Source organism: Salvelinus fontinalis, chromosome 1 (assembly GCF_029448725.1).
Source record: "Salvelinus fontinalis isolate EN_2023a chromosome 1, ASM2944872v1, whole genome shotgun sequence".
In the NCBI taxonomy this organism is placed as follows: Eukaryota; Metazoa; Chordata; class Actinopteri; order Salmoniformes; family Salmonidae; genus Salvelinus; species Salvelinus fontinalis.
Window position 1 is genome coordinate 15,531,461 of NC_074665.1, and position 14,304 is coordinate 15,545,764.

Here is a 14,304-nt window from a genome sequence, read left to right on the forward strand (position 1 = left end):
TGGATACAATATTTTTTTCCGTCATCAATCTACACACAATACCTCATAATGACAAAGCAAAAACAGGTTTTTAGAATGTTTTGCAAATGTATTCAAAATAAAAAACACAAGACCCTTTGCTATGAGACTCGAAATTGAGCTCGGGTGCATCCTGTATCCATTGATCATCCTGGAGATGTTTCTACAACTTGATTGGAGTCCACCTGTGGTAAATTAAATTGATTGGACATAAGGTCACACAGTTGACAGTGCGTGTCAGAGCAAAAACCAAGCCATGAGGTCGAAAGGATTGTCCGTAGAGCTCTGAGACAGGATTGTGTGGAGGCAGAGATCTGGGGAAGGATACCAAAACATTTCTGCACCATTGAAGGACAATGACACTAAGCACACAGTCAAGAAAACGCAGAAGTTACATCGGGACAAGTCTCTGAATGTCCTTGAGTGGCCCAGCCAGAGCACGGACCTGAACCCAATCGAACATCTCTGGAGAGACCTGAAAATAGCTGTGCAGCAACACTGCTCTTCCAACCTGGCAGAGTTTGAGAGGATCTGCAGAGAAGAATAGGAGAAACTCCCCAAATACAGGTCTCCCACGCTTGTAGCACCATACCCAAGAAGACTCAAGGCTGCAATCACTTACAAAAGGTGCTTCAACAAAGTACTGAGTAAAGGGTCTGAATACTTATGGAAATGTGATATTTCAGTTTTGTATGTTTAATACATTTGCTAAAATGCCTAAAAACCTGTTTTTGCTTTGTCATTATGGACTATTCTGTGTTGGTTGGATGAGGGGGAAAAACGATTCAATCCATTTCTGAACAAGGCTGTAGCATAACAAAATGTGGAAAAAGTCAAGGGGTCTGAATACTTTTCGAATGCACTGTAAATCAATGAGATGATAGAGGACGCCATTTTATTAATGAGCATGGCCTTATTTCTATTGTAGCATATTGGATGACTGTCATTCATATTCCATTCACATTGATAGGTTTATGATACTCAAATTTTCCCTATACCCATCATGAGGTCGTTACAACCTAGCATATCAATGAACGTTTACAACATAGGTGCACAGGTCGTGAGAAACAATTTGAGTAATTAAGGTGACAGAGTGACATGTTTAATACCGCTTTGCACACTCTTGCCTGCATCAACAGAATTGGTGGAATGAATACACCTCTGATCACACGGAAACACAGTTCACTTTCATAGCAGCCACATACTTACAGCATGAACATTTTGCTCGTTGCATAATTCCTTCTTGCATCTACACACTCCTCCTCTTGCCTTCTCCCTTTGCTTGTGGACTTCAGTACACAACAAATCAGCTGTCCGTGACCAGACAAAAAAATAACTTTCAAGACAAACCTTCATATCATAACTGCTAACTGCTACGCATAGCCTACATCGTTGTCACCATATTAGCTAATAACGTCATAGTCAACATACAGTGGCTTGCGAAAGTATTCATCCCCTTGGCATTTTTCCTATTTTGTTGCCTTACAACCTGGAATTAAAATAGATTTTTGGGGGGGTTTGTATAATTTGATTTACACAACATGCCTACCACTTTGAAGATGCAAAATATGTTTTATTGTGAAACAAACAAGAAATAAGACAGAAAAACAGAAAACTTGAGCGTGCATAACTATTCACCCCCCCCAAAGTCAATACTTTGTAGAGCCACCTTTTGCAGCAATTACAACTGCAAGTCTCTTGGGGTATGTCTATATAAGCTTGGCACATCTAGCCACTGGGATTTTTGCCCATTCTTCAAGGCAAAACTGCTCCAGCTCCTTCAAGTTGGATTGGTTCCGCTGGTGTACAGCAATCTTTAAATCATACCACAGATTATCAATTGGATTGAGGTCTGGGCTTTGACTAGGCCATTCCAAGACATTTAAATGTTTCCCCTTAAACCACTCGAGTGTTGCTTTAGCAGTATGCTTGGGGTCATTGCCCTGCTGGAAGGTGAACATCTGTCCCAGTCTCAAATCTCTGGAAGACTGAAACAGGTTTCCCTCAAGAATTTCCCTGTATTTAGCGCCATCCATCATTCCTTCAATTCTGACCAATTTCCCAGTCCCTGCCAATGAAAACATCCCCACAGCATGATGCTGCCACCAGCATGCTTCACTGTGGGGATGGTGTTCTTGGGGTGATGAGAGGTGTTGGGTTTGTGCCAGACATAGCGTTTACCTTAATGGCCAAAAAGCTAAATTTGTCTCATCTGACCAGAGTACCTTCTTCCATATGTTTGGGGAGTCTCCCACATGCCTTATGGCGAACACCAAATGTGTTTGCTTATTTCTTTCTTTAAGCAATGTTTTTTTTCTGGCCACTCTTCCGTAAAGCCCAGCTCTGTGGAGTGTACGGCTTAAAGTGGTCCTATGGACAGATACTCCAATCGCCACTGTGGAGCTTTGCAGCTCCCTCAGGGTTATCTTTGGTCTCTTTGTTGCCCCTCTGATTAATGCCCTCCTTGCCTGGTCCGTGAGTTTTGGTGGGCGGCCCTCTCTTGGCAGGTTTGTTGTGGTGCCTTATTCTTTCCATGTTTTAATAATGGATTTAATGCTGCTCTGTGGGATGTTCAAAGTTTGGGATATTTTTTTTATAACCCAACACTGATCTGTACTTCTCCACAACTTTGTTGCTGACCTGTTTGGAGAGATCCTTGGTCCTCATGGTGCCACTTGCTTGGTGGTACCGCTTTCTTAGTGGTGTTGCAGACTCTGGGGCCTTTCAGAACAGGTGTATATATACTGAGATCATGTGACACTTAGATTGCACACAAGTGGACTTTATTTAACTAATTATGTGACTTCTGAAGGTAATGGGTTGCACCAGATCTTATTTAGGGGCTTCATAGCAAAGGGGGGGGAATACATAAGCACGCACCACTTTTACGATATTTATTTATTAGAACTTTTTGAAACAAGTTATTTTTTTCATTTCACTTCACCAATTTGGACTATTTTGTGTATGTCCATTTTTTTTATCCGTTATTTTACCAGATAAGTTGACTGAGAACACATTCTCATTTACAGCAACGACCTGGGGAATAGTTACAGGGGAGAGGAGGGGGATGAATGAGCCAATTATAAACTGGGGATTATTAGGTGACCATGATGGTTTGAGGGCCAGATTGGGAATTTAGCCAGGACACCGGGGTTAACACCCCTACTGTTACGACAAGTGCCATGGGATCTTTAATGACCTCAGAGAGTCAGGACACCTGTTTAACATCCCATCCAAAAGACAGCACCCTACACAGGGCAGTGTCCCCAATCACTACCGTGGGGTATTGGGATATTTTTTACACCAGAGAAAAGAATGCCTCCTACTGGCCCTCCAACACCACTTCCAGCAGGACCTGGTCTCCCATCCAGGGACTGACCAGGACCAACCCTGCTTAGCTTCAGAAGCAAGCCAGCAGTGGTATACAGGGTGGTATGCTGCTGGCAAAATTACATGAAATCCAAATAAAATTTCATTTAAATTACAGGTTGTAATGCAACAAAATAAGAAAAACGCAATGGGGGATGAATACATTTGCAAGGCACTGTAGCTGCTAGCTAGGAAACCCGCTACAATGATGTAGTACAGTGTGTAGTCAGCAAGTAGTTTAGCTAACCTTGACTTGAAGAGTTCCAGTATTGGAAAGCCATAGCCAGCTAACTAACATAGCATCCCTCTCTGTTTGAGCCTGGTGTTTGAGTAGGCTTAACTAGCTAGCTGGATTTACTAGCAAAGTGAAAGTGAAAAAAATACAACAAAATATAGCTAGCTCGGTCTCTCTCTCTTTCTTGCTTCTCCTTCATTTTTATAGAAATGTATTTGTTCAAAACTGTTTAAATATTGTCTTTCTCTTTGAGTTAACTACTCACCACATTTGCACTGCAGGGCTAGTGTCACGTGTGCTTCCTCTCAGGCCTCTAGGACACCAGGCTGCTAGTTATGGCGCACACCTGTCACCATCGTTATGCGCACCTGCGCTTCATCAGACTCACTTGGACTCCATCACTTCCCTGATTACCTTCCCTGTACAGTTGAAGTCGGAAGTTTACATACACCTTAGCCAAATACATTTAAACTCAGTTTTTCACAATTCCTGACATTTAATCCTAGTAATATTTCCCTGTCTTAGGTCAGTTAGGATCACAACTTTATTTTAAGAATGTGAAATGTCAGAATCATGGTAGAGAGAATGATTTATTTCAGCTTTTATTTCTTTCATCACATTCCCAGTGGCTCAGAAGTTTACATACACTCAATTAGTATTTGGTAGCATTGCCTTTAAATTGTTTAACTTGGGTCAAACATTTCGGGTAGCCTTCCACAAGCTTCCCACAATAAGTTGGGTGAATTTTGGCCCATTCCTCCTGACAGAGCTGGTGTAACTGAGTCAGGTTTGTAGGCCTCCTTGCTCGCACACGCTTTTTCAGTTCTACCCTCAAATGTTCTATAGGGCTTTGTGATGGCCACTCCAATACCTTGACTTTGTTGTCCTTAAGCCATTTTGCCACAACTTTGGAAGTATGCTTGGGGTCATTGTTCATTTGGAAGACCCATTTGTGACCAAGCTTTAACTTCCTGGTTGATGTCTTGAGATGTTGCGTCAATATATCCACATTATTTTCCGACCTCATGATGCCATCTATTTTGAAGTGCACCAGTCCCTCCTGCAGCAAAGCACCCCCACAACATGATGCTGCCGCCCCCATGCATCACGGTTTGGATGGTGTTCTTCGGATTGCAAGCCTCCCCCTTTTTCCTCCAAACATAACGATGGTCATTATGGCCAAACAGTTCTATTTTTGTTTAATCAGACCAGAGGACATTTCTCCAAAAAGTACGATCTTTGTCCCCATGTGCAGTTGTAAACCGTAGTCTGGCTTTTTTATGTCAGTTTTGGAGCAGTGGCTTCTTCCTTGCTGAGCGGCCTTTCAGGTTATGTCGATATAGGGCTCGTTTTACTATGGATATAGATACTTTTGTATCTGTTTCCTCCAGCATCTTCACATGGTCCTTTGCTGTTGTTCTGGGATTGATTTGCACTTTTCGCACCAAAGTACGTTCATCTCTAGGACACAGAAAGTGTCTCCTTCCTGAGCGGTATGACGGCTGTGTGGTCCCATGGTGTTTATACTTGCGTACTATTGTTTGTACAGATGGACGTGGTACCTTCAGGCATTTGGAAATTGCTCGTAGGGATGAACCAGACTTGTGGAGGTCTACCATTGTTTTTCTGAGGTATTGGCTGATTTATTTTTATTTTCCCATGATGTCAAGCAAAGAGGCACTGAGTTTGAAGGTAGGCCTTGAAATACATCCACAGGTACACCTCCAATTCACTCAAATTATGTCAATTAGCCTATCAAAAGCTTCTAAAGTCATGACATCATTTCATGGAATTTTCCAAGCTGTTTAAAGGCACAGTCAACTTCTGACCCACTGGAATTGTGATTATAGTGAATTATAAGTGAAATAATCTGTCTCTAAGCAATTGTTGGAAAATGTACTTGTGTCATGCACAAAGTAGACGTCCTAATCAACTTGCCAAAACTATAGTTTGTTAACAAGAAATTTGTGGAATGGTTGAAAAACTAGTTTTAATGACTCCAACCTAAGTGTATGTAAACTTCCGACTTCAACTGTACATGTCACTCCCTTTGGTTCCTTCCCCAGGCGTTATTGCCTCTCTCATCGTCACTCAATGCCTAGGTTTACCTCCACTGTACTCGCACCCTACCATGCCCTTGTCTGTGAATTATGCCCTGAATGTATCCTACCATGCCCAGAAGTCTGCTCCTTTTACTCTCTGTTTCGAACGCATTAGACTACCAGTTCTTATAGCCTTTAGCCGTACTCTTATCCTACTCCTCCTCTGTTCCTCTGGTGATGTTGAGGTTAACCCATGCCATGTGTCCGCAGGTGCTCTCATTTGTTAACTTCTGTAACCGGAAAAGCCTTGGGTTCATGCATGTTAACATCAGAAGCCTCCTCCATAAGTTTGCTTTATTCACTGCTTTAGCACACTCCGCCAACCCTGATGTCCTAGCCGTGTCTGAATCCTGGTTTAGGAAGGCCACCAAAAGTTCTGAAATTTCCATCCCCAATTACAACATTTACCGACAAGATAGAACTTCTAAAGGGGGCAGAGTTGCAATCTACAGTAGAGATAGCATGCAGAGTTCTGTCCTACTATCCAGGTCTATGCCCAAACAGTTCGAGCTACTACTTTTAAAAATCCATCTCTCCAGAAAAAAGTCTCTCACTGTTGCCGCTATTTATAGACCCCCCTCAGCTCCCAGCTGTGCCCTGGACACCATATGTGAATTGAATGCCCCCCATCTATCGTCAGAGTTCGTACTGTTAGGTGAACTAAACTGGGATATGCTTAACACCCCGGCTGTCCTACAATCTAAGCTAGATGCCCTCAATCTCACACAAATTATCAAGGAACCTACTATATACAACCCCAAATCCGTAAACATGGGCACCCTCATAGGTATCATCCTGACCAACTTGCCCTCTAAATACACCTCTGCTGTTTTCAACCAGGATCTCAGCGATCACTGCCTCAATGCCTGCATCCGCTATGGGGTCTGCGGTCAAACGACCACCCCTCATCACTGTCAAACGCTCCCTAAACACTTCTGCGAGCAGGCCTTTCTAATCGACCTGGTTTGGGTATCGTGGAAGGATATTGACCTCATCCCGTCGGTAGAGGATGCCTGGTTGTTCTTCAAAAGTGCCTTACTCACCATCTTAAATAAGCATGCCCCTTTCAAAAAATGTAGAACTAAGGACAGATATAGCCCTTGGTACACTCCAAACTTGACTGCCCTTGACCAGCACAAAAACATCATGTGGCGCACTGCACTGCACCGCACTGCACTGAGGCTAGGAAACACTGTCACCACCGATAAATCCACGATAATCGAGAATTTCAGTAAGCATTTCTCTACAGCTGGCCATGCTTTCCACCTGGCTACCCTAACCCCGGGCAACACGCTCTGCACCCCCGGCAGCAACCCCCGCTTCTCCTTCACCCAAATCCAGACGGCTGATGTCCTGAAAGAGCTGCAGAATCTGGATCCCTACAAATCAGCTGGGCAAGACAATCTGGACCCTCTCATCCTAAAATTATCTGCCGCCATTGTCGCAACCCCTATTACTAGTCTGTTCAACTTCTCTTTCGTATCGTCTGAGATTCCTAAAGATTGGAAAGTGGCCGCGGTCATTCCCCTCTTCAAAGGGGGAGACACTCTAGACCCAAACTGTTACAGACCTATATCCATCCTGCCCTGCCCTTCTAAAGTCTTCAAAAGCCAAGTGAACAAACAGATCACCGGCCATCTCGAATCCCACCGTACCTTCTCCGCTATGCAATCCGATTTCCGAGCTGGTCACGGGTGCATCTCAGCCACGCTCAAGGTCCTAAACGATATCATAACCACCATTGATAAAAAAACAGTACTGTGCAGCCGTCTTCATCGACATGGCCAAGGCTTTTGACTCTGTCAATCACCATATTCTTACCGGGAGACTCAACAGCCTTGGTGTCTCTAATAACTGCCTCGCCTGGTTCACTAACTACTTCTCAGATAGAGTTCAGTGTGTCAAATTGGAGGGCCTGTTGTCCGGACCTCTGGCAGTCTCTATGGGGGTGCCACTGGGTTCAATCTCTGGGCAGACTCTTTTCTCTGTATATATCAATGATGTCGCTCTTGCTGCTGGTGATTCTGCTGGTGATTCGTTGATCCACCTCTACACAGACGACACCATTCTGTATACATCTGGCCCTTCTTTGGACACTGTGTTAACAAACCTCCAAACGAGCTTCAATGCCATACAACACTCCTTCCGTGGCCTCCAACTGCTCTTAATTGCCAGTAAAACTAAATATATGCTCTTCAACTGATCACTGCCAGCACTCGCCCGCCCGCCTAGCATCACTATTCTGGACGGTTCTGACTTAGAATATGTGGACAACTACAAATACCTAGATGTCTGGCTAGACTGTAAACTCTCCTTTCAGACTCACATTAAGCATCTCCAATCCAAAGTTAAATCGATAATCGGCTTCCTATTTTGCAACAAAGCCTCCTTCACTCATGCTGCCAAACGTACCCTCGTAAAACTGACTATCCTGCCAGTCCTTGACTTCAGCGATGTCATTTACAAAATAGCCTCCAACACTCTACTCAGCAAATTGGATGCAGTCTATCACAGTGCCATCCGTTTTGTCACCAAAGCCCCATAAACTACCCATCATTGCGACCTGTATGCTCTCATTGGCTGGTCCTCGCCACATATTAGTCGCCAAACCCACTGGCTCCAGGTCATCTATAAGTCTTTTCTAGGTAAACTCTCCTTCCGCCTTATCTCAGCTCACTGGTCACCATAGCAACACCCACCAGTAGCACACGCTCCAGCAGGTATATTTCACTGGTCATCCCCAAAGCCAACACTTCCTTTGGCCGCCTTTCTTTCCAGTTCTCTGCTGCTAATGACTGGAACGAATTGCAAAAATCACTGAAGTTGGAGACTTATATCTCCCTCACTAACTTCAAGCATCGGCTGTCAGAGCAGCTTACCGATCGCTGCAGCTGTACACAGCCCATCTGTAAAAAGCCCATCCAACCACCTACCTACATCATCCCCATATTTGTTTTTTGTTTTTCTCTGCTCTTTTGCAAACCAGTATTTCTACTTACACATCCTATCACTCCAGTGTTAATTGCTAAATTGTAATTACTTTGCCACTATGGCCTATTTATTGCCTTACCTCCTTACTTCATTTGCACACACTGTATACAGATTTTCTGTTGTGTTATTGACTGCACGTTTGTTTTTGTCGCACTGCTTTGCTTTATCTTGGCCAGGTCGCAGTTGTAAATGAGAACTTGTTCTCAACTGGCCTACCTGGTTAAATAAAGGTGAAATAAAATAAAAAATAAAAGATTCTTTCTGTTCCTGTGTCATGTCTGTGCATTGTTTGTCTTTCTTATTTTGTATTATGTTGTGTTTATTTATTAAAACACTCGCTCCCTGAACTTGCTTCCCGACTCTCAGCGCACATCATTACAGAATAACGCCTCACCTAAGGGAAGCATCAGGGAGTTTTTTCGGTGGGAATGACGTCGTGTTTGGCAGCTGCTACAGGCTCTCATGCCTCAGACAGATCGCCAGGCTCCCCTGCCTCCGCCGGCTCGTCCGACTCTCATGCCTCAGCTGGATTGCCAGAATCCGCTGCCTCAGCTGGCTCGTCGGGCTTTCATACCTTCACTGGATCGCCAGGCTCCCCTGCTTCCACCGGCTCGTCAGGCTCTCATGCCTCAGCCGGATCGCCAGGCTCTCCTGCCACAGCCGGTCTGTCAGGTTCCCGCACTCCAGCCAGCGACAGGTTCCCGCTTATCAGTAGGGGTGACTGGTCTGCTCCTGATCTCCGGGATCGTCCATTTGGTTGGCGTCCTGCAGCTGGAGCCGAACGCGCCGGGGAGGGGGTACCGTCACGTATGCTCTCTCTCCGGCGCTCTAGGTCGCCATGCTCCCGCGTCTCAGCCAGACTGACAGGTTTCCCGCGCCTCAGAAGAGGTGACCGGTCCGCTCCTGATCCCCGGGATCGTCATTTTGGTCGGCGTCCTGCGGCAGCAGCCGCGCGTCGGTGAGGGGGTACTGTCACCTGTGCTCCCTCTCAGGCCTCTATGTCATTAGGCTGCTTGTTATGGCGCACACCGGGTCACCATCATTATGCGCACCTACACTTCATCAGACTCACCTGGACTCCCTCACATCCCTGATTATCTTCCCTATATATGCCACTCCCTTTGGTTCCTTCCCCAGGCGTTATTGTTTCTGTTCCTGTGTCATGTCTGTGCGTTGTTCGTGTTTCTTATTTTGTATTATGTTGTGTTTATTTATTAAAACACTCACTCCCTAAACTTGCTTCCTACTCTCACTGCACATCGTTACAACTAGCTAGCTGTAGCTTATGCTTTCAGTACTAAATTCATTCTCTGATTCTTTGATTGGGTGGACAACATGTCAGTTCATGATGCAAGAGCTTTGATAGGTTGGAGGACGTCCTCCGGAGGTTGTCATAATTACTGTGTAAGTGTATGGAAGGGGGTGAGAACCATGAACCTCCTAGGTTTTGTACCCAGAGGAGGACGGAAGCTAGCTGTCCACCGTCTACACCATGGTACTACCCTACAGAGTTCTGTTGAGGCTGCTGTAGACCTTCATTGCAAAACAGTGTGTTTTACTCAATTATTTAGTGACATAAATATACTTAATATAGTTTTATCTAAAAAGGATAACTTTTTAATATTTCACTTAAAAAAATGTATGACATTCACTGAGGATGGTCCTCCCTTTCATCCTCTGAGGAGCCTCCACGGATGTAAATGTAAACCATTTTTCCCTCTTTGTATAAATAGAACAGTGGGGTGAATGGATGTATGGATGGATTGATTCATTAATTGATTCACTGATGGATTATTTAATGAATTCATTGATTTGCAGGATCAACACCACCTGCCTGCCCCAGTTTGGCTACAAGCATGTGCTGTCTCTGACTGAGGAGGTGGGCCGCTTCACTGAGGAGGTGAAGAAACAAATCGTGTCCAGGAACAGAGATGCCCCCGAGGGAGGCTTTGACGCCATTATACAGGCTGCCGTGTGTAATGTGAGGCCAGTGTCACGTCACACACACACACACACACACACACACACACACACACACACACACACACACACACACACACACACACACACACACACACACACACACACACACACACACACACACACACACACACACACACACACACCCACACACACAGTGTCTTACTCTTTATCTTTCTACCATTTTTGTTCACTCACCCATCCTCTGTTGGTCAACCTCAGGAGAAGATCGGTTGGCGTCAGGGTGCCTCTCACCTCCTGATCTTCACCACCGATGCCAAGACCCACGTGGCGCTTGATGGGCGCCTGGCGGGTATCGTGCAGCCCAATGACGGGAAGTGCCACCTCAACTCAGAGAATATGTACAGCATGTCTACTATCATGGTCAGTCGGGTGGGCGGATCATGTGTCGCTTGTGTGTATGTGTTCGTGTGTATGTGTTCATATGTGTGTGTGTGTGTGTGTGTGCGTGCGTGCGTCGTGCGTGCGTGCGCCGTGCGTGCGTGCGCGTGTGCGTGCGTGCGTGCGTGTGTGTGTGTGCTCATGTGTTTGAAACTCTTCACTCTGCTCTTCCTCTTCCAGGACTACCCGTCACTGGCTCTGATCACAGAGAAGATGTCAGAGAACAACATCAACCTCATCTTTGCCGTCACCAGTCTCGTGGTGCCCCTCTACCAGGTCAGTAACAATTAATTGAGCCACCCAACCAACCAATCAATCAACCAATTACATTTGATTTACAGTGTCTTTGGAAAGCTTGCACCAATTTTCACGTTCACATGTTTTGACTTACAATGGAATTCAAATGTATTGAATGATTTCTTTGTTTGACAGAACTACAGTGAGCTGATTCCTGGGACCACTGTGGGCACCCTGTCCAATGACTCAGGCAATGTCATCCAGCTCATATTAAATGCCTATGCGGTGAGTGGACCTGTGTGTGTGTGTGTGTGTGTGTGTGTGTCTGTCTGTGTGTGTGTGTGTCTGTTTGTGTCTGCATGTGGGTAGGTGCGTGCATGAGTCCGTGTGTGTTTATATCTATAGCGCCTTCAGAAAGTATTCACACCCCTTGACTTTTTCCACATTTTGTTGGGTTACAGCCTGAAGAAGAAAAAAAATGTCAATGGCCTACACACAATACCCCATAATGTGAAATGGAATTATGTTTTTAAACATTTTTACAAATTAATAAAAAATAAAAAGCGGGAATGTCTTGAGTCAATAAGGATTCAACTCCTTTGTTATGGCCAGCCTAAATCATTTCAGTAAAAAATGTGCTTAACGAGTCACATCATAAGTTGCATGGCCTCACTCTGTGCGCAATAATAGTGTTTAACATGATTTTGTAATGACTGCCTCATCTCTGTACCCCACACATACAATTATCTGTAAGGTCCCTCAGTCAAGCAGTGAATTTCAAACACAGATTCAATCACAAAGACCAGGGAGGTTTTCCAATGCCTCACAAAGAAGGGCACCTATTGGTAGATGGTTAAAAAAAGCAGGCATTGAATATCCCTTTGAGCATGGTGAAGTTATTAATTACACTTTGGATGGTGTATCAATACACCAAATCACAGATACAGGCGTCCTTCCTAACTCAGTTGCTGGAGATTAAGGAAACCGCTCAGGGATTTCACCATGAGGCCAATGGTGACTTTAACACAGTTCTAGAGTTTAATGGCTGTGATAGGAGAAAACTGAGAATGGATCAGCAACCTTGTAGTTACCAATACTAACCTAATTGACAGAGTGAAAAGAAGGAAGCCTGTACAGAAAACAAATATTCCAAAACATGCATTCTGTTTCCAGCAAGGCACTAAAGTAATACTGCAAAAAAATGTGGCAAAGCAATTAACTTTTTGTCCTGAATACAACCTTTTATGTTTTGGGGAAAATCTAATACAACACATTACTGAGTACCACTCTCCATATTTTCAAGCATAGTGTTGGCTGCATCATGCTATCAAATCAGAATCAAATCAAATGTTATTTATCACATGCGCTGAATACAACTGGTATAGACTTTACAGTGAAATGCTTGCTTACGAATCTTTCCCAATGATGCAGAGTTTAAAAAAGAATAACAACATTTTAAAATAGTAATCAACACAAGAGGAATAAAATAGAATACACAAGAATGGAGCTATATATAGTACCAGCTATATACCAGTACCAGATCAATATGCAGAGGTACCTGAGGTAGATATGTACATAAAGGCAGGGTAAAGTGGTTGTGCATCTGGATAGATAATAAAATAAAGAACAGAGTAGCAGCCGCAAATTATGAGTGTGTGTGCATGTTTGTTTGTGTTGTGTCGGTATGTGTGTGTGTGTGCGTGCGTGCGTGCATGTGTATGTCGTGTTGGAATGTGTGAGGGATTTGTGTGGGAGTGACAGTGTTGTGTGTGTGTGAGTGAGTGTCTATGTATATATGGTATGTATATAATGCCTAGTGAGTGTGTGTAGGGTCAGTGCAGATAGTTTGGGTACCATTCATTGACTGTTGACTATTTAGCAGTCTGGCTATTTAGCGGTCTTATGGCTTGGGGGTAGACGCTGTCTTGGAGCCTGTTGTTCCGAGCACTGATGCTCCGGTACTGTTTACCGGACAGTAGCAGAGTGAACAGTTTATGGCTTGGGTGGCTTAAGTCTTTTGTCGGGCCTTCCTCTGACACCGCCTGATATAGAGGTCCTGGATGGCAGGTTTGGGAGTTCTGCATCGCTGGTCAGCTCATGGCTGGGTTTCCCTTCCTAATCCTTTATCGTCTGCAAGTCCTGCCACATGCGGTGAGCATCGTTGCTGGTGTAATAGGTTTCCACCTTCCTCCTATATTGTCCTTTTGCATGTTTGATGTCACGTCGGAGATCGTTGTTGGATTTCTTGTATGCGTCCATGTCATTGTCCTGTTTCGTGTAAGTGGATAGCCTTTAGCCCAAAGTGGGTGTTGCCTGTAGTCCATTGTTTTTGGTTGGAACATGTTCTTATAGTCACTGTGGGGATGACATCGTCTATGCAGTTATTGATGAAACCCGTGACTGTTGTGGTAAACTCCTCAATGTTATTTTTTCAATGTTTTTTTATTTAACCTTTATTTAACTAGGCAAGTCAGTTAAGAACAAATGATCAGATGAATCCTGGAACATATCCCAGTCTGTACTAGCAAAAAAAAAATGGTAGACTCGAGTCTGCTTTGTCCGCGAATCAGTGGTACTTCCTGTTTGAGCTTTTGTTTGTAAACAGTATGCAGGAGAATGGAGTCATGGTCAGATTTGCCGAAGGGAGGATGAGGGAGGGCCTTGTACGCGTTTCTATGGGCGACCCTAGTGACCCTAGTGGCACAAGACCCTTTAGCGACCCAAGTGGTGTTGGTATAATCGTTAAGGACTGGAGAGTTTTTCAGGAGAAAAATTAAATGGAAAGGAGCTAAGCAGAGGCAACATCCTAGAAGAAAACCTGGTTCAGTCTGCTTTCCATCAGACACTGGGAGATTAATTCACCTTTCAGCAGGACAATAACCTAAAACGCAAGGTCAAATCTACACTGGAGTCGCTTACCAAGAAGACAGTGAATCTTCCTGGCTGGCCAAGTTACAGTGTTGACTTAAA

General features: G+C 44.4%; 1 protein-coding gene across 2 annotated transcripts in view; it reads left to right on the forward strand.

The window, feature by feature from the left end:
• LOC129820268 (integrin beta-3-like) overlaps positions 1-14,304 on the forward strand; it is a 39,994-nt gene that overhangs the window by 6,043 nt on the left and 19,647 nt on the right. For both annotated transcript variants that reach the window (XM_055877354.1, XM_055877413.1), the window contains 4 exons: positions 10,534-10,696; positions 10,918-11,079; positions 11,278-11,373; positions 11,530-11,619. In XM_055877354.1, the coding sequence (XP_055733329.1) occupies positions 10,534-10,696; positions 10,918-11,079; positions 11,278-11,373; positions 11,530-11,619 (511 nt within the window). The remainder of the gene's footprint in view (positions 1-10,533; positions 10,697-10,917; positions 11,080-11,277; positions 11,374-11,529; positions 11,620-14,304) is intronic.